The following is a 22,343-nucleotide window of genomic DNA, read 5'->3' as shown; positions in this document are numbered from 1 at the left end:
ATTACACTTCATTATAAATTTCAATTACCTTAGATAATTGTTTCCTTATCCAAGGTAAGGCTCAATAAACAAATATACATATATATATTTCAAAGTTTCAGTGAAGTCTTAGATTTATACTTAGAGCAGAAAGCCAGAATCAGTAAGTGCATATTATTTGGTTGTAACATTCTAATTCAGATAGAATTCCTTATTAAACTAAGAATTTGCTACAAGGAACAACTAAAATTTAATACCATGTTAATGTTAACATTTGCTAATTATCCAAATCATGGGTGACTATTATCTACTCTTTACCTGGTCCACTTCAAAGTCTGGAGCTAAAAACTAATAAATAACTGAAGTTTGGCAGTCTATCTACATGTCAATAATATATACACTTAGAAATAAAAATATGGATAACAACATATCAACCAGTAATGCCATGTATGCAAATAACATACTCCAAAGTGAGAAAGAGAACAGTAGAGAGATGTTTGCTGAGAGAGACTCCAATGGTCACAGATACAGGTTGGGCAGGGAAAGGAGAAGGCATCAATGAAAAGTCATGGCCTTTAGGATTACTTTGCTCATCTTACTAAACCTGAAGAAAGATATCAGTCAAGAATATGAAATATTCTTGTGAAATATTGTGAATTTGTGAAAATTCACAATATCCATAATATCCTAAAAGATATAAACTTACCATGGGACCAACATCCCCATTTTCCCCTTTTTCACCAGGTGGGCCTGGCAGACCCTAATAAAAAATGATAAGAAGACAGTAAAAGTCACGCATGTATTTAAAAAGAAACTTTTGGCCAATTTCTAGTATAAAACCAAAATTAGATATTAAGCCAAATAAAAACATGAAATTAACATTCAGAAACTGTCATCTGTTAAAATCTTACAATGCAAGTACTAACTACATTTAATAAAATCTTATACCTATATTTACAAAGAAAATTTATGCTTTGTATGTTATGCTGTTTGATTTTAGTTAAAAGAACTAAATACATAATTTAATCTGATAATTTTTGGACACTTAATCATTTGCTCCATCTTTTATGAATAGTGTATGAGACTGCCATTGTAAGGATTTTCTGAAAAATCTTATCCCAGATTATTTTAGAACACCCTATCCAAGTGAGGTTTTTATAGTTATATAGCAATTTGGCAAAACTCTTTTGAAAATAAATATTCCAGGGGCACCTGGGTGGTGTAGTCAGTTGGGCAGCTGACTTGATTTCCACTCAGGTCATGATCACGGGGTGCTAGGATCCAGCCCCACAGGCTCCCTGCTTAGCCAGGAGTCTGCTTCTCATTCTCCCTCTGCCCCTCCCCCTGCTCTTATGCCCTCTCTCTCTCTCTCTAATAAATAAATAAATCTTTTTTTAAAAAAGAAAATAAATATTCCAGGGTTATTCCAATACATTTCCGGGGCTACAAATGCCTTCTGAATTTTTAATCTGTTACTTTGACTTCTAGTTCTAGAAATCTACAAAGTCATAAAACCTAGTGTATTGTATTTCCTTTTTTCTCTCAAATTCATTTCCTTTATATTTAGTTGCAGTGTCATCACTTTAGGAAGGGTTCTGTGTTACAGAACAAACTCACAGAGCAGGTGACACTCAAAATTCATCTATGTCTTTATGGAAAAATTATTTTACTTCATCTTGGTCTTCTTAATTAGTTCTTTCATGCAGAATTGTTTATATTTCCTCTTTCATATCTCAACAATACTTTGCACATATTTGAATTGTATACCTAAAAACACAATAAGGTCACTTATTTATGTACTTAAATCATAAGCTACTTTGGGGTAGGTGTCAATTTTATCTCTAGCAATTAGCTGAGGATAAGGCAAAAACTAGGATTTCAATAAAATGTTTAATAAATGATGAATGAATGAATTCTAAGAAAGTAAATCAACAGGAAAAACTATATGCAATAAAGTGTGTATTACAACAGGAGCTATGACAATTAAAATTCTCGATTATTCCAAAAGTTTAATCATAGAAAACACAGCTAAATCTATTTGGTTACATAAGCTAAAGGAATATATTTTTTTTAAGATTTGATTTATTTGAGAGAGAGAGAGAGAATACAAGAGAAAGAGAGAGAGCATGAAAAGGGGGAAGGTCAGAGAGAGAAGCAGACTCCCTCCCGAGCAGGGAGCCTGATGCAGGACTCCATCCCAGGACTCCAGGATCATGACCTAAGCCAAAGGCAGTCACTTAACCAACTGAGCCACCCAGGCACCCAAGTTAAAGGAATATTCTAGGACTATTAATAAGATACTAATACTCTAAATACTAAGCATATATAAATGACTAATAAATTACAAATTTAAGTAAATATGCATAGTACAAATTTATCTGTGAAATACGTGTTTAAAATAGGTAAGGTAATTATTGGACAGAAATAGTGAAAGTGGCAACAGTTTTTAATATGGTAAGATTATGGTTTGTTTTAATTTTTTTTTTTTTTTATTTGTCAGAGAGAGAGGGAGAGAGAGCGAGCACAGGCAGACAGAATGGCAGGCAGAGGCAGAGGGAGAAGCAGGCTCCTGCTGAGCAAGGAGCCCGATGCGGGACTCGATCCCAGGACGCTGGGATCATGACCTGAGCCGAAGGCAGCTGCTTAACCAACTGAGCCACCCAGGCGTCCCGTTGTTTTAATTTTTTTAATGTTTTAGTATTATACCATTATTTATTTATACCTTATACACTCTACATGTATTTTATTTTTAATATTTGTGCAATAGTATTTCAGATATAATCTGTCTAAGAAATAAAAATACACAGAACAAAAGCTCTAAATCTGTGCTGGTATTTTAGTAAAATTATTGATGTGGCACTACACTGCAATGGCTGCAAATTATTTGACCATGACCCACAGTAATAAATACATTTCACCTATTATCCCCTAACTGTGCCCATGCAAAATGGCTGAAAGATGAGTTTCAAAAAATAATACCTTTAATGCACAGATGATGATCTTTGATATTTTTATTTTGTTTTACCTTATCCTGGTATATTTCATTTTTTTAAACCCTGGTAATAACCCACTAAATTGTTTTTATGACCTACTAATTTCACATGACTCTCAGTTTGGGTGCCCTCTCAGAGAGGATACTTTACTGAGTATACTTGTAAACATTTTTTTTTAATGTGGCATATATTTATTTTTATGACAAAATCTTAATAACTGTTTTGTAATAGACAACATACACCAGTATATCATTTCTTTTTTCTCACATGTCACTGGGATGTCTAGGAAAAGACTCAGTTGTATGTACTTCCCAAATCGAATAGCAGCTTCTAGAGTCACTAGAGAAGTCCCTGGGAGGACACAGCCAGGCAGTAGTTTAGATTTTATCCTGCCTAAAGACTATCTGGGAAAGATGACTAAAATTTCAGATTCCAAGATGCACAACCTCAGAAATTATAATTCATTAATAGAGCACACAAACTTAAATTATTGAATAGGCAGGTAGATTTTAACATTTAATATTTCATTTTAAATCCATTTTCTTAAGTATCATGCATTACAACTTACACATATGTTTAAGTTCTTATAAAGTTTGTAAATTCTAAGTGTTTATAAGTTTTTTTTTTAAGATTTTATTTATTTATTTGACAGAGAGAGAGCACAAATAGGCAGAGCGGCAGGCAGAGGGAGAGGGAGAAGCAGGCTCCCCCCTGAGCAGGGAACTGGATTTAGGACTCAATCCCAGAACCCCAGGATCATGACCTGAGCCAAAGGCAGCCGCTTAACCCACTGAGCCACCCAGGAGTTCCCTTATGAGTATTCCCGATATTAGCTCAATAGAGACCTCTCAATATTGAGACCTCTCAATAGAAAAACACTGAAATATTTCTTTCTTTCTGATGAAGTCTGGTTATAGTTCAAGCTGATTAAGACAGAATGTTCTTATCATTAAAATTAATAGAGACATAATGAGTCAAATTCTTTTGTTGCTGGAAACTAAATGCGCTAAATGGCACTACAGTGTTAATCAGTTTTCATAAGCCCCAACTTTCTCCTAAGGAATAATTTATGCATGGAGATATTCTCTTAAAGGTCTGTCAATTTAAAATCATTTGCCACTTAAGTGATAAACTAAAAAAAAATGAATTTAAGCCAAAAACTAGCGTTCTATATGTCTCCTTCATATGGAGATAAATTATAAACATTAAATTGAAAAATCAAGTCACTTACCCAGAATATTAGATTATTATTATTTATGTATTATAATTGCTAATATCTATTCTGCCATGAAGACTCAATTAAAGGATGCAGATGCAATTGTGAGCATGTTAATTACATTAGCATCTTTTCAGATTCCTGATTTAAAGAGGTAGCTGTGGGAAAATATAATCAATTTTGTAGTGAACTAATTTCTTGAGTCGCCCTCATCAAAGAGCACATTTCTTACATTGTGGAAATGAAGGTAATTTTTCATTTAATATTTTATAAATATAAGCTACAAGGCATCTTCTTTAATCATGAGAACTAAACCCCTAAATTACAACCTTATAGAATCAGAGTAATCAGTTAAATGAGAAAGCAGAAAATGAATGGTAATATATCCACTGGTAATCTGATTTTGAATGCCTTGTTGTTGTTTTCAAATATGTGTGTTTCTCACATATGTTGATATTTTATACTCATGATTGCTCATTTATTTTTGTCTAATAAATATAAAAGAAGTAAACACAAATATGAACACAAAGTTTTTGCATTTCCCAAGTCTAAAAAGAATTACTTTGGCATTAAAATAAAAGCAGAAAATTACAATATCACGTTCACTGGGAAACATCCTTTAAGTGTAATAACAATAGTAACTATGTAACTATGATAATTATAATTAGTAACTATGATATGATAATATATAACTAGTAACTATGATAATAACTATGATTAATAGTAACTATGATAATATAATTATATTACAGTATAATCTGTATATTACATATATAATAAGCTATTTAATATTAAAAACAGTATCCTGTGACTTATGAAAATAGAGATAAAAATTAAATTTATATTTAAATTTAAATTTATATAAATTCAACATTTATTTGCTCTTCTACAATTTCACAAATGGTTAAGGACAGTGAAGTAGATGGTTTAATTTAATCATTTCTAAAATTGCTAATGTGGCATCACTCATATCCATATGGTACCACTTAAAACAAAATTTTGTAATCTTCCAGAGGATCACCAGGTAGGTATAGAAAGAAGAAAGCCAGGTGTTTCCAACGTTTTTAGGAAGCAGTGAACATCACGTGGAAGAGTGGAAAAACAACTGAGAATAGGGGTTGCCCACTGTGCACATGGCTGCCTAAAGGTCCAGTTGTAAGACGTATTTGAAAGAAAATTTGAATGATTTGCAATTTCATATTTCTATTCCTGAATATGCTTCATAAAATACAATCATAATTTAAAATAAGTTATTTTAAATGATCGATCCATTGTTAATTATGTATTTTACCTATTATTGTTTAACATTTGCTCTTGGCAGTATCTGTTGGTAGTTGTGATAGGCAGTTTGCTCTTTCTTAAAGAAAGAGAATTTTTTAATTTTTGCTAGCCATCTGAAGTACTAATTTTCTTGCTATGAGACCTACAAAAGCACCCTTCTAACCTCTCACTTTTAATGATCAGCCTTAAATTAGGTTGTAGTTCATCTTTAAGCAAAATGAGAATGAAGAAAGGAGGTATGATACCTAAGGTGGGGCTAACAATTAAGTAAAACATCATTATGGCTAAACATCTTATTCAAGTTCCTACACATAATAAGGAAGGCTACTTGGTTTTATATCGACCAGAAAAGCTAGTGTGAGAAGTAGGTGGACATGACTAAGTACACGATACAGGGAACATCTTACCTGAAGACCTATGGGACCAGGAGGTCCTGGGAAACCTCTGGCACCCTCGTCACCTTTTTGTCCAAACATCCCCTGCTGACCTCTGGGACCTGGCTCACCATCACCTCCCTAGAGTAGAATAATGAAAATGATCACAAACTGGAAAAATCAAGATTCTGATATAAGTCATCATAAAAATATAGCTATTTCTAATTTAATCAAAGATGGTCTATTTACAAATAACCAAGTAAAAGGATTAAATTTCCATTGTCTACTATAAATACACCATTGTTTGCGGAATTTACATTCTTTGTTTCTGGAGTATGGTTGATTTTTATTTTCTCATGTATACCAAAGGATGTAAAAGCTGTCTAACGAAGGGGAAATGAAGTTCAGAATTTATTACAAATTAAGTACTTTCAACTGGTTATTATTTTTTTCAAATGAAGTCATAACATCTTTTGTTTACAAAGATCAGCTTGGTTAGCTATATTAGATTATTTAAACTTGATTCAATATTAAACGTACAAAACTCATCACTGCACAAAATCAACTGGTTATGTGACAGTTCATAAATTTAATCAGGCAACTGTGAGGATATAAATTTGCTGAACAAGAAGAGTACTTACAGCAATTCCAGGGGCACCAACGGGACCCTGAAGACCTGGAGGACCAGGAGGACCCTGGGGTGATATAAAAATAAGTAATTTTGCAAGTGAAGACAGAAGAGCCTCAGCTATAACAGCACAGATCATTTGGTTGATCAAAATCTATTATGCAGGAGCGCCTGGGTGGCTCAGTGGGTTAAGCCTCTGCCTTCAGCTCAGGTTATGATCTCAGGGTCCTGGGATCGAGCCCCACATCGGGCTCTCTGCTCAGTGGGGAGCCTGCTTCCCCCTCTTTCTCTGCCTGCCTCTCTGCCTACTTGTGATCTCTGTCAAATAAATAAAATCTTAAAAACAAATCTATTATGCATCTTTACACTTCTATGGAGAAGAAAAGAAGCCTTTTGCATTTAGTGCAGTCAATCATTATTTGTTTTACTTCTTGAGACTCAGACTTGCGTATTTGCAATCAACTTTAAATTGCTAGTTATTATTTAAAGCACTCTCATCTGTAATGTGGATATTTAAAAATGGATTTTTATGCTAAAACACTGAAATTTCACATTTGAAGCTTTTCAAAATGCCAGATTTCTTTACTGAGATGGGCATGAGTCAGAAAGAGCACTTAAAAGATTTGTCTAGGGCGCCTGGGGGGCTCAGTGGGTTAAGCCTCTGCCTTCAGCTCAGGTCATGATCCCAGGGTTCTGGGATTGAGCCCCACATCGGGCTCCCTGCTCAGCAGGGACCCTGCCTCCACCTCTCTCTCTGCCTGCCTCTCTGCCTACTTGTGATCTCTGTCTGTCAAATAAATAAATTTTAAAAATCTTTAAAAAAAAAGATTTATCTAAACATTATCTTGTAAATGAATATTGGGATTGGGGGATTCTATATAGACAGAATGTAGTGATATATGAAAATCTGCATGTCCTTCCTAGGAAAACACGTGCAAACTTAGTTTATATATTAAATATATCAGAACGCCTTCTTTTGAGCAATAGATTTCAATACGTTTATGAGTCTTACATGCATAAATATTTCTTCTTAACTGCCTTTTTTTACATAAATAACTGATCAGTTACTATAAAAGATCAGAGCACTGAAGAAAAACAGTCATTGTTCGTAATTTCTGCCACCTGTTGGGAAAATGTACTTAAAGATTCCAAAAGCAGGGTTCATAGACCATCAGGGTACCTGAGACACATTCAGGTTTCCACCAGGTCAAAATCCTTTTCATAACCACACTAAGACATGGTTTCTCTTTAAACCACAGGGATATATGAACTCATGATGCAAAAGTGTTGGAGGGTAAACTTGCTGGTGACTTAGTCTCACTGCAAGGCTTTCAGGATTGGAATTATTACATACCTTAAACATCACATCAGAAAAAGGTTTAATAGAATTGACTGAATCTCAACAGAATAGTTGCTGAAGAGGTAATTTGGTACAGATATTATAAGTACGCAGTACTATGGAAAAATATCCGTGGTTAACAACAACAAAAGTGTTGAACGTATAATGCCCCTCAGCAAGAACTAGGAAACTCACATTTTCTCCTTTGTCACCCTTGCTGCCCTTCTGTCCCGGTTCACCAATTTCACCCTGTATTGGAAAGATTTAAGTTAAAGTTTATTTCTAATATGTCGTGCCTGCATTGTAACTGTCATCACTATTATCCCATTATTAAATCTTACTTTAACGTAAGTATGTGCTTGTGTTTAATGTCATTGTTTAAAATGTAAAATCCTGGGTTTCTCTGCTTCTCTTTTTAGTGTTGACTAGTACATAGACAACCAAAAGTCAACTGAACTTTGAGGAATAGTGCAACTGGATTTTTAATTCACAAAATCAATTTTGTCTAAAATATCATCACTATAAACTGATAATGGGAGTACATTGATTTATACAAATATATAATTACGCATTATCAAAAATTACTTAATTTTTTTCTCCTGGTCTTCAAAATGCTAAAATGTCGCACATTATCGGACTGGTTCATAAATTGTGTTATGGCATTTCACAATATCAGGAGACATTAAATTCATACACTTAACAACACAGCCCTACATTCAGACTTAAGAGTTTTAGAATCTTTATTTACATGTTGGCTAAAAGAAAAGTAGTATTAGCAAACAGGTATGTGACTCATTCTTAAGTCTTCCTTTGCAATATCCACGACATAAATCCTAAGTATATACAAATAATTAATTTAATTAGTTTCACATTTATTTCAGAAGCTATATCTTTGAAAATAAATAAGCAATTTTGGCACCTGCTATTCCCCCACCCCCCACGATTGTTTTTGTGTTCCCTTTTTTTGTTTAGATCTGACATACTATTTCGTGGATAGATAGTATTACTCACACTAAACTGAAAACTTCGAGCACATGGAACATGTATGAAACTTTGAAAAAGCCATCTTAAGATTTGTTATCTAACTTTCAGAAGCATTAAATCTAGGATTCTTGAGAAAAAAAATTAAATTTTCACAGGAGGTACTAATATGAATAAAGAATACCAACCTTGTCTCCATCTTCTCCAGGGGAGCCGGCAGGCCCAGCAGGTCCTGGGAGACCCACAGGGCCTTGAACTCCATCTCTCCCAGCGGGACCTTGGGGACCTTTTTCTCCCTGTATTGAAAATCCAGCAGACCATTACTTCGCTGTAAGAAACCTGTAAATTAGCTATTTATTACAATTTTTAAGTGCAGCTACAACAGTCATACTCTGGGTTTCATATTAGAAAAAGAAATTAATGTTATCAAGAAAAAGTATTTTCAAGTAGCAGATGATGACACAAAAGATCCCTACATTCTTTCCTGGCTAAGAATACCATCCTCGTTAACGTTTTATAAATCTCAAGCTATGGTCCACAAATTTAACATTCAACTTAGAATTTTTCCTTCAAACACATATTTTCCAATCAAGTATTGTATATTGATAAATCAGATGCTTGATGTTGATGAAAATTCACTGAGCTTTTATTCTTCTTTGGTGAGGTTACTGAAATAGCTGGGCCAAAAAAGTCATAAATCATAAATGATGCATTTGCTCATATTCCCGGCTTTATAATATGCTTTATGCATCAGCTTTTTCTCTTTTTTAACAAATGTGTCATGGATTTTCCTAGATTTTTATATTTTAATTCATTGCTGCTTTTACTGATTCAAAATGATAAAGCCATTAGTTTTCTTTATTTTTTGACAATGGCATTATTTTCCCGTTTTTAAATTTACTTCTATCATGTAATTAAAGAAAATAGCTCCTAGATAATGATGACATTATTTTCCATTAAGAGTTCTTTCGGGATTCAAAATAAATTATTTCCTGAAAGTTAAGATTCCCTCAGTTTTGCGTAAGGTATATATATATATACCCGATTGCTCTCAGTGACTTGTTCCAGGGTTTGGGAATCTACAAGTCATTAGCTTCTGGCTTTGTCTTACCCTTCTCCCAGCACCCCCCTTCCCTAACCACTTACTATCCCTTCACAAGGATTAAGTTTTATCTGTTTTATCTCCTGAATGTATTTACTTCATTTTATCTCTACCACTAACACCTTATCCCAAAATACCAGTAGCCTTCTTTTGAAGGGTTGAAATAAACTTTTTTTCCTTTCTCACATCTATTCTTATCTCCAAACTATTCCCCCTGCCGTAACCAGGGAGACAATCAGATCATCTTACCAACATTCTTCAGTCAATTTACTTGTTTACTATTCCTAAGATAAAGACCACACTGCTAGTGTGGCCTGCCATTATCTGCCTCCTACTACCTGCCCAGCAGCATCTAACCTCTCCCCGCACTTGCTCTCTGCATTCCAACCCCTCTAGAACTTTTTTCAGTGAAAGCTGATTCCATGACTCTCTTGTTACTTGGCCGGAGGATGCCTAGGAGGACCCTTCACCTAGATTATTTATCTTCATCTTTTACATTCCATCATCCAAGGAAAAGACCCGATTCCAACTCAGTTCCCTCTGTTGAACAAGCTGACATACACCAGTACATTCCTTTGTATCACTAACTGGCGTTTGTAATTATATACATAGTGATTCTTTGCTTATTATCGAATTGCCCCATCAGACAATAAATCATATGAGGGCAGAAACTATGTCTGTTTTTGCATTCCATTGTATCCCTTTGTCCTGTGACCCAGAGTAGGCACTTAGGGAATATTTGTTGAGTTGTTAATGACAACAGAAATAACAACATATCCATAAAACAAAGTTAACTTATAAACTCCGATTTATTCATTTCCTAGATTCCATATGCTCTTCTTTCAACACTATGCCCTAATTATCATTTAAGACATACCCCTGATGTCACCTTGGAGACTTTTTATTTCCTTTAAATCAAATATTACAATATCTCAAACCTATTTATACTCATAAAATGTGCTGTGTTATTCATAGTGAATTTCATCATTTTAAACATATCAGCTGATTCAGATTCTTTTCCTTAAATTTGTATTTCCTTTAGAGCCTAAGCGCCAAAAATCGATTGTCTTATACAAGAACATCCGTAAATAAGACAGATTAATTCCTATCTGCCTTCATTACAGTACACACTATCTCTAGCCAAGAACCACCTGCCATTTATTTTTTCTGATTCTGGTCTGCGTGGAGTCAGGAATAATCTTTCAACTGCTCTACACCACACTAAATTTAGATTCTTCATTTATAGTTCTGCAAGATGACAAACTCTTCCTCTGTTATGTATGCATCTCTCGGCATGCAACCTACAGGACTATCAGAAACATCATCCATCTTTCCTTAAGCAGTCTTTACTTCATCCCTTCTACCTTTTTCACTAATGTTAATGGCTGAATCTCAGCTTAAAATTTTGATAGAAGCAGCTACTCACCCCCATATCCTATGTTTGACTTGGCATGATCTTGCATTTTGCCTGCATCCTTATCCTCAACTTTTATTATAATTCACTGAATCCATCCCTCCTTATTCAAAGCCAATTTATGCATCTATCCATCCTTTTTTACGACAACTCTTGTCCAGACTTAAGATTATGGTGGTTCACAGAAGACTTATTATCACAATTCTACAAAGTAATTTAGGACTACAATTTCATCTAATCCTCACAAAATACTGTGGTTATCTTCTTTTCAGAGACATTGGGATGTTAAATAACTTCGTCAAAATCATGAAGTAAACAAATAATAGACTTGAATTCCCAGTCCAATTCTGACTGGCTGAAGCTGACAACCCTAGTTTACTCTGACACCCTTAACTTCCTTAATCCTCACTGACACTTTTCTTTATTATTTTCTTATTATTAGTTAAGCAGATAAATGTGCGTCATCATAATAAGAGGAAATGCATTCAATTCTCCCTGTACTTCTACCTACTGCCCCTCTATTTTTTAGCCACATGGCCTACTGGCTTGCTCCACATGTACCGATCCCATTCCTTTATCACCAGTCTTCTTTTGAATCCCACTAAAATTACCCAGAGGTCACAAATGGCCAACAGGCCAAGTACCCATCCCTCTTTTTGCTTTTACTCGGCTTTCAGTATTCTTGATCTTTTACATCATTGAACAAAGAAGACTCTTCACTCTCAGGCCTATAAGATGGTGTGCCCTGGATATATTTTCTATCACTCATGGGTGCTTTTTTTTTTTTTTTTAAGAGTTTCTATTTAAATTCCAGTTATTTAACATACAGTATAACATAAAGTGTAATATTAGTTTCAGGTGTACAGTATAGTGATTCAGCATTTCCATACATCACCCAGTGCTCATCATGACATTGCCCTCCTTAATCCCCATCACCTGTTTAACTCATCTGCCCCCACCTACCCTCTGGTAACCAACAGTTTGTTCTCTGTAGTTAAGAGTCTGTTTCTCGGTCATGGGCTTTTACTCTATCTCTCTCTTACTTGAGTCTTTCAAAATGCCCACCATTATGATTTCCCCTAAAGGACAGTCCAAACCTTTATTCCCCTGCCTCAATATTGCATCACATGGGAATTCAGCAATATACTTCCTAACATTGCTCTTATTCTTTTTTTTTTTACATTGCTCTTATTCTAAATAACTCAGATTCACAATCCTGACACTGATTGATTAATTTGGAGATAGAGATTAGAGCACAGTTATTGCCATAAGTAAGTCATGTGGATATTCCCAGCTCTTGTTTTGCATTTTCTTCCTTCTAGGAAGGTGGGTTGGTGGTAAAGTTAGCCAAGGACTTGCCTTCCACAGACCCCCATTTTATCTTTTTTTTTTTTAAATGCACGACTTAGCTTACTAATAATTATATAAAATTTTTATAACACAAGTTGCTCAGAGGAGTTAAGATCCAAAATTTATATATACTTGGATTTAGGAGGAAGTAAAAGACTGCACTTAACATATTAACATATTAACTGCACATAACATAACTTAACATATTAGCCAACATTTCATCAGTTTCGTCAGTTTTTTAGACCTCTGCATGGAGGTCTATGGGTACCCCTAACACTTGTATAAACATTTTATGCTACTATCCCTAAATAGATAACTCTTTCAAAAATATTAACTATTAACTAATACAGTGCACTGCACTTAGTTCTTAATAACTATTTGTTGAACAAAAACAAAAAAAGAATAAACATCTTGGAATTTTTGTTGGTGTTGGGAATAATTGAGAGAGGACAAATGGGCAGAGAATCTCTTTCCCCATCTTAGTCATTGTGTCATCAATCACCAGTGAAATCCAAGCCCAAATCTTAGCTCTTACAAGGAAGGCCTTTTGTTAATAATATCTCCTCTATTTCACAAAACTAATTTCTTATTATCACTTCCAGAACTTTTCCATATTCTTTTCTTTGATTCAAAATTTTCCTTTTTTCTTCATAAAACCAATGAATTAAACCACTTTAAAATGTAGTATTTCAATATATTATCTTACAAAATCCTTGACTTCTTCTAATTGGTATATTTCCAGTTCGTATAAGAAGAAATGTATATCTTTTTATTCTATATGCATTCTTCACTATGTTGTGCCAAGATATGGGTACCCTGGATTTTTGAGTGAACTTGTATGAGAAGGCCTAAGTCTGTCTTTTCCATCCCTTTCTCATACACATCATACTATAAAAGTTGGTGGGAAGTTTGTATGAAGGGGCAGAGAATAATTTTTTCATAGTTGTTAACATCTCAGAAAATAATGTCTACATTTTCAGCATATTTACTAAGTTGGAAATATATTGCTTTAAAATTTTTCTCAGCAATTAAATGTGTTTTCTTTTTGCACCAAAAAATCTATCTACAGGTGGTAGGGCCCCATTCTAATATTTCTGAAAGGTAATAGATCACAGAGAACAAGCATTTTAATTGGGAAACATTTATATAATATCACAAAAGGTAATAAGAGAAAATGCATGGACAATGAAAGCAAGCTGCTAAAAATAAAATCTTAGTAATGAATCAATATTTTGTAAATTATAGCTTTAAATTAGATTATATATATTAAGACTTAAATGTATAAAAAGTATTGAACTCCTATTTTTATGTATTATGGTCAACCATTTCATCCACATTCATTGAATGAGTTTGTGTTTTAACCTTGGAGGATGAGAATTTTTAAAGAAAATTAACATGATTAAATCAAAAGCAGAAACAGAAACCAAGAAGAAATCTTGACAAAGAAACATAAGCCTAATGGATACAATATAGCCTACAATCATTTAAAAATAAAATTTTTAAATCCAATAGATATAAGATAAAATAACTGGTTAGATATTTCCCATCTCACTCACTGTAGATCAAAACTCAAATTACATGAGAAGGGCAGCCACTTTCTGTGGATTTCATATACAGACTTTGGAAATACTGGATATGAAGTTGTAATACAAGAGGAGTGAAAAGTGCATACTTTTCTAATATAAAGCAGCAAAGTATAGTTTTAATCAAAACTCCAATTTTATTTTTTAAAAGGAGCAAAATCAGAAGCCTTTTACATTAATAATATCCAACTCCCTCACAGGTCTTAGAGTTTCATAAAGTGTGGGAAAATGTCATCTTATTTAATTGAATTTGAAATTTTCTCTATTATAAATATAAAAAAATGTGTGTTTATATGCCAGGCACATATGCAGAGAGAAGGCAGTGGAGTATGAAGAGCTAATATCCTTGAATAAAAAGTAATAACTTGTGCAGAATGGCAGTATAATATATTTTCTCCTTGAAATTACTTACAGGAGCACCTTTTTCTCCAGCTGGACCAGGAGGACCCTGGGGGCCTGGACGCCCTGGCAAACCAATTGGGCCAGCTGTACCTGCTGATCCACGTTCTCCTGGTGAGCCCTAATACATAGGAAAAAGTATTTTGTTATTAGTGATGGGAAAAAAAGTGATACTGGCTAAGAATCACTTACTTCATAGTGGAATCTTAAAGCATAGTAAATAACGTAAAAGTCACTTTTAGACAATTGGGAGATCTCAAATGGAAAAAGTTGTGCTCATTATTTGAATGATTAATTTGTAGCCCCAAGATTAAGCACAGATACTGAAGTTAGGAAAATATTGATAAGATGAATAATTTTAATTTGTATATCCTTAATATTTTACAGATATCATTCTATATTAAGTGTTCACAACTGTTCACAATGCTTTGTAAGACATGAATCCAATAAATTACTTATATGGTTTTCTCCCTATATTATTACAGATTGGCAGAAAAATTTTCTAGACTAATTTTTCTCAAAGCAATTTCTGGGCCTCACTTCAAACTTGCTGAATCACAATTTCAAAGTCCTAAAAATGAGTTCAGAAATTGTCACTGCATTAGACTACAAATATAATTTTTTTACAAAATAAAGTTTGATAATCACTATCCCAGAGTTTGGACTTTCTCCCAGAAAAAAGGTCCCTAAGTTTATCTTAGAGTCTGACAGGGGTCCTTGGGTTTTATTAAGAACACTGCTAATATAATTCATATAATTAGATATGTCCAATTGAGTTTCAAAGAAGATGCCATATATTTTCAACTAATTTGCTTTAAAAAATAGCTAATATGCAAAATTAAAAAAATAAGTGTGATACTGCCTTCATATTAATTCCATCTATGAACAATTTAAGAAATCATTATTTAAAGGAAGAATAAAAGAAATACAAACACATTTACTAAGTCATGTAAAGCTCAGTTATAACCTATTTATTATGCCCAATTTTATTTAATAAAAAATAACAAGAATTTTGTCTTTGAATTTGAGTTAGATTCCTAGATGGGTGGTTAAGTTACAATTTAACATTTTCTTTCATGATTGACCTAAATCTGAAATATTAGAAAATAGGATTATTAATAGTTCACCTATAGTTCTTCTATATGTAGAAAACACCATTTCAAAACTCATAGTAGAAATGACTTATAAAAGCTGGAAAATATAATATCTTAACTTTTACTTTCTAAAATTATACTTCACATATAATTGGAAATCTTTTTATTATACAAATATGAATTACTGACTTCGTTCTAATTTATATTTTATGAGGTAGAGAACCAATTACGTATAAACACAAGAACAATAATAATAATGACAATTCATACTGACATAGGGCTTGACAATTTACAAATCCATTTCACATTCATTTTGTTACTTTATCCCCACAAATGCTCCATAGAGTTGATAGTGCAGTTGTAGCCCATTGGTTGTAAAGGTGAGAAACGTGTAGCTGGTCATAATCATGTAGCTAGTCAAAAGAAACTTTGCCCTTGGATTCCTCCTAGTGCTTTCTCTACAAAGCCACCCACTGCTTCTCTTTAATGGAGACATCAATGACTCTGGGGTGTATGTGGGGGTGTTATTTAATCAGAAATTCTTTAAATTCAATTTTATTGAAATATTCATTGATTACAAAAATATTTATTACTCAACTTCCTGATACCATTTTTTCCTGGCTAAATACACAAGATACATAGAATAGCTTTTATTTAACCAGGTATCTGAATGCTAACACAATTAAAATGAATTAAGAGAGTACAGATTCAAGACTACTGGTAATACTTGAAAACAAACAAAAAAGAAACTAGTTCTGTGAAACGGTACCTCATTTCCGGAAAATAACTTATACCAGCCCTTCTGTTCTAGGGAAATAAGTCTAGCAGTTCAAAGTTTAAGTTTTAAGAGGAGTATCAGATTATGTAAAATTAAATTTGTGAAGGATGTATAGAGTCTCAAACATTGATCACAAATAAACTGCTTTGTTGTAAAAAAAAAAAAAAAGACTACTGGTAATAATTTAAAAGTGACACTAGAAAGAGTGATTTTGTATTTCATTCTTTTTATTTTGCAACCACTGTTGTAATTGTTTAAATTTTAGGGTATCTTAAACTTAAGAGAGAGAAATAATTTGGAGAAACTTTACTAAAAATATGTTTAAAGAAATCATGAAATTTAAACTTGATATGAACAAAAGTGGCATTTTGTACTATAATAAGTATATATCTAAAAACAAACCCACGAATTGCTCCTCATGTTGCATAATAATTAACCAAGAACTGTGTGAAAATTAAATTTTTATCAATTACATATTTCAAATACTAAAGAAGAAACAAAGGGCAGTTGCCTGAGTGGCTCAGTGGTTTAAGCCTCAGCCCTAGGCTCTGGTCATGATCTCGGGGTCCTAAAATTGAGTCCTGCATAGGCTCTCTGCTCAGCGGGGAGCCTGCTTCCCACCCCCCACCCCCACCCCGCTTGCCTCTCTGCCTACTTGTTATCTCTCTCTGTCAAATAAATAAATAAAATCTTTCAAAAAAATTCAAAAAAGAACAAAGGAAAATTATAGTTAGTATTTTTTTAGGTAATAAACATCTACCTTTTGTCAAAATGTTTTTTTGAAGCCTAATCCAATATTTTTATGGAAAAAAGTCAACTACAAGTAGTGTAAGTGTTAACCAGGTAAAGACTGGATGAATGATTTCAGAAGCCAGTGCAGAAGAGAAAAATAAGAATAGAGTACTCTAAGTGTTTTTGCATTCAAGAGGAACTGCCATACAAGTAAAAGGAATGTAAAGATTTATCTCCATTTATTAGAGAGAGGGAGGTCAGAAGGGAGCCTAGAGGTTGAGGTTGAAGGCAAGGAGGAGGGAGGGAGAGAGAAGTGGGTAAAAGGAAGGAGCAGCAGAGAGACAGAAGAGAGGAGGAGGAAGAAGAGGGAGAAGAACAAGAGGAATAAGAACAAGGACATGCTGAAATTGAGAAAAATGCAAAGGTGTTTTCTTAATTACAAAGAAAAAAAGAAAAAGTTCAGTAAATAAAGCACTTTTTTTTTTGGTAATAGAAAAATATCAACAATAAACAGTATACGATGTGACATCCCTCCATATAAATCTCTACTTATCTGAAAAACTGGTGTAATCATGATTGCATTACATTTCCGTTTTAACATTTTACTTGTAAAATCTCAGAAAAGGATTACTACCCATTAGTGTTATCAAATCTAAACTAAGCATCCAATTTAAGTGCTGAGATACTTTATTTGTAATTGACTATACAAAAAGAGATGCAATTTTGATTTGTTAGGCCATGAAATCTTTCTCTTTAATTCTGTATTACATTTAAACCCCAACTGTTGGAAGACTACCAGAGGAAGATGTCACATTAGACTGTGTTAAGGTCAACAGCTAGGAAGCCAAAATGTATATTAAAAAAACTTATTATTTTCCAGTTATCAAGCCTATTAAACAATTATTGTGCTAAGTACTCTGTGTATGCAATATAATCTAATTCTAATAGAGTTTGCTTTTTTTTTTCAGAAAGAGGCCATAAGGGCCTGATGTGCCATGATCCATACAAAGACTTTTTTTCTAAGCACTGAGTATTTCATAAATAAATGGTGAGGAAAAAAGAATCCCTGATTGTTCGTGCCATTATAATTCATATTTATTGTTCTAAATTTTAGTAAGTGGAGAAACATAGCCATTTAAGACCAATTCTCGGGGCGCCTGGGTGGCTCAGTGGGTTAAGCCGCTGCCTTCGGCTCGGGTCATGATCTCAGGGTCCTGGGATCGAGCCCCGCATCGGGCTCTCTGCTTGGCAGGGAGCCTGCTTCCTCCTCTCTCTCTGCCTGCCTCTCTGCCTGCTTGTGATCTCTCTCTGTCAAATAGATGAATAAAATCTTAAAAAAAAAAAAAAAAAAGACCAATTCTCTCAGAATGAGCTCCTATTTATTGAACACCCTCTAAAATAAGAAAACCTGAAAGAATTTATGGCAATAGGTAGGTCCTTTGTCCAAATAGTCATTCTCTATCATTGATACCATTCATTTAAACTTCATTAAACAATTCATTAGAATCTTTGCTTTTTGTCACTATTGCTTACAAGTTGACTTTTAATTTTCAACAACAAAGAATTGTTTTCAGTTTTGGGAACTATTTAACACATGTGTGGGACTTTTTCATTATGTTCCACCTTTGGTTTTAGAAGTTCACTCTTCTTTCTTATGTACAGAACGTGAAATAGTTTGGGTTAATGGTTCTTTTTGAGAATGTATTTATCCTTGAAATTCCCACCAAAATACTCATATACACACACTAGGAATTTTTTTTTACTTCATATTTTAGTATGTAATGTGCAAGTTATTTTCTCTTAATACATCATATCTCCCGTTGTCCCTTTAATACAATATGCCTGCTGTTACCTCTTAGTGGTTGGTCACTTTTACATTCTACCTTGGGAAGTCTTTGGTCTTTTCCTGTACTAGTAAACGTTTCGCCATTCTTTAAGCCCTGTATAATAACCATCTTTTCTAAAAGTTGCATTATTTTGAGAATTTAAATCATGAGACATCCTTCTAAATATTCCTTACACAACTTACTATAGATTTTCTACCATTATTTTCTGAAGGAATTAATGTAGGATTTGGCCTGAATTTTGTCCTGTAAATATCTCCATGCTTTCTTCATTGATATTTCCAAAGCATAAAATATTTACTATATGCATCCAATAATTATAAATAGTAGTAATAAATAATAATAAATATAAATAGTAATAAATATAAGAACATGATAATAGAATTAGAGATATGCACTGGTCTTTCTACAAATATGTGAACATGATAGATATGTTAAAAAATTTAGGATTTACAGGGTGCCTGGGTGGCTCAGTGAGTTAAATCCTCTGCCTTCAGCTCAGGTCATGATCCCAGGGTCCTGGGATCTAGCCCCGCATCGGGCTCTCTGCTTGGCAGGGAGCCTGCTTCCTCTCCTCTCTCTCTCTCTGCCTGCCTCTCTGCCTACTTGTGATCTCTCTGTCAAATAAATAAATAAAATCTTTAAAAAAAATTAGGATCTAAATGTATTTATGTGTAGTCAATACAAATTTCCCAAATTTGTGGAAGAAAGAGCATCATTTGAATGTATTTCCCTAGAAAATGTGGTGTAAAAATTGACAGAACTATGTATTTCCTTAGCTGGATACACTATGCTTGACAAGTTATATGGAAATAACTAATAGCTTTTACTTAAGTAAGGAATGCTTATTAATTTTCCAGCAAAGTATGTTTAATATTTAAAATTAATTAAAATGTTCCTGTATATCAAATAGAGAAAGAATGCTGATTTGAATCAATGACAATGTTTATAGTTTGAAGATATTATATGCTATTTTTTATGGCAGAGCTTAACTATTTTAATTACTCCCTTGGAGCATTCATAAGATTAAATTTCAGATTGTCATCTTACTTGTGGAAACTGCATTAAAATTAACAATAAAAACATATTACTTTCCTGCAGTTAAAATACTGCTCATGATCTTGTCACAGCTCATTAACTTTGAAACAGTGGATGAAAACAGTAAGAAGAGACTTTTTGGATGTATATTTGTGCCCTAAAGTATAACTGTGATTTCTTTTTCCATTAGTTATTTCAAACATTCTGTAAGTCTAGATATTTTTAATAACAGCATGGTCTGCAATGATCTTCTTTTATACTTCTAAAAATGAAAAGTGAAAATCGCTGATGATACCTACCTCTTAAGCAAATGATCTCACAAACATGCAAATCTTTTAAAAATATTCCCAGGCCAACTTTTAAAAGAATGAGCCTTATGAATTCTTTAGTTCTCAACTGAACCACTAGAGAAATCTCATTAAAATAAATAAAAATTTAAAGCCTATATTAAAAAGAGAACCCATCTGTACATTCCACAAAAAATATAGTTAAAATCTATTTTATTGTGACACTGACTGGGAATACAAAATATATTGTGGTAGGTAGGAGCCCTTGAGAGACTCACGATGGACATGAATTTTTTCCCCATAAGGGTAGACATTTACAGTGATAGAAAGTATTGCATAGCTCTATAGCTGACTATAGTAAAGAGCAGAGAGCTTTATAATTGTCAGATAAATAAATATTTACATTTTAAACAAATACATTTGAGTTTACACATAGATTAAATGGATAATGATCAGCTCCACAAGGGTAGGATTTTTGCTTACCTTTTTCACTGACCTCCAGAACTTTTGAGTAGTTACTCAAACATAGCAGACCCTAATAAATGTGTCCATGTCAGAACCACTAACATTCCCATCTTGAGCAAATTGATTAACTACTCAAAGGCTCACATTTCTCACCAATAAAATGGGGACAGAAATAGTCTGTCCTCAGGTTTTTGTGGTGTTTAATGTGGTAAGTTCTTTGAACTATGTCTATTTTAAAAGTATGAAAGCAACAGATCTTAGAGAACTGCGCATGAACATCCATATATTTCAAAAATAAATATTCAATTTCAAATGAGTGTAGAAGTAAAATTTTATAGAAGAGAAAACTAAGGTCCAGAGGTTTACATGGTATATCTAAGGTTATACTGTTAAAAGAAGGGTAGAGAGTTTTCCACAGAATATCTTTAATCCTAATTTAAAATGTTGGTATATTCACCTTTTACACCAATGACGAATATTTTACACATCAGAAGTGCCTAACTGGAAATAACTCACAGAAAAATAGAACCCATAGAAATATCATTTTCCCACCCCGTGATTTAAATAACAATGGGGACATGGCAACTTAAACGTTTTCCAAAGACATTCAGTAGGTTGTCTTTTTGTTTTATTTTTTCTTTGCTGTGCAAAAGCAAAGGCAGTAGTATATGTTGACTTGAGTGAATTATAATGACTATGATATCATAAAATACTGTTATTTATTCATTCATTCATTCTGTTACTTTAATACTAAATATTAACCACTACAGGTTACGTGTTTTCAACTGAAAGGTAGACACATAGCTGCTTCTAAAAGGGAGAAATTAGCATTTCTCTCTATCATTAAGTAACTATATTAACTTTACCTTAACTTAATCCTCTTCTATAGCCCCTTCCTCTAAACTTTACAGTGAAAATACAAGAAGGAATAGTATCAGTTTATGTTCTTGGAGCAGAGAGAACAGTGTGGTTATTTCTTTAACTCTTCTCACACAGGAGAGCACCCAGATGCATAGTTCCTGTTATTTTCACTAGGTGTTTCATATTCTGAAGAGCATTTGTAAAGTAAATGAAAGTGGTAAACAGAGGAATCACCTCATCAACATTCAGTTAAAAGGCAGCCCACAAAAAGAGAAGTTTTATAGAAGAGAAAACTAAGATCCAGGTTATATGGTACATCTAAAGTCCTACTGTTAAAAGAAAGATGGAGATATTTTTCCACCCTTTTTGTATCTAGAAGCATAAAAACAGAATTTTTTAAAAACAAGAGCTATTCAAGTAGAAGGAGAAAAAAAAAATCTGCCCTTTCTTTTAAAGCCAACTTGACCTTCATGACAAAACAAATTGAGGAAATTCACACTCCCCAAATTACATGTATTTTAGATCATACAAGCCAAAAATTCTGATAAAATTATCAAGCGTTACCAGAATTTAAAGCATAAATACTGAATAATTAAGTCTAACTC

General features: G+C 33.4%; 1 protein-coding gene across 3 annotated transcripts in view; it reads right to left on the bottom strand.

The window, feature by feature from the left end:
• COL11A1 (collagen type XI alpha 1 chain) overlaps nt 1-22,343 on the bottom strand; it is a 208,297-nt gene that overhangs the window by 37,168 nt on the left and 148,786 nt on the right. For all 3 annotated transcript variants that reach the window (XM_047727896.1, XM_047727894.1, XM_047727895.1), the window contains 6 exons: nt 14,653-14,760; nt 8,980-9,087; nt 8,006-8,059; nt 6,485-6,538; nt 5,877-5,984; nt 686-739 (listed from right to left, as the gene is read on the bottom strand). In XM_047727896.1, the coding sequence (XP_047583852.1) occupies nt 686-739; nt 5,877-5,984; nt 6,485-6,538; nt 8,006-8,059; nt 8,980-9,087; nt 14,653-14,760 (486 nt within the window). The remainder of the gene's footprint in view (nt 1-685; nt 740-5,876; nt 5,985-6,484; nt 6,539-8,005; nt 8,060-8,979; nt 9,088-14,652; nt 14,761-22,343) is intronic.

The sequence above is a fragment of the Lutra lutra genome, chromosome 4 (genome assembly GCF_902655055.1).
Source record: "Lutra lutra chromosome 4, mLutLut1.2, whole genome shotgun sequence".
NCBI lineage: Eukaryota > Metazoa > Chordata > Mammalia > Carnivora > Mustelidae > Lutra > Lutra lutra.
This window is presented reverse-complemented; position numbering and strand designations above follow the sequence as displayed.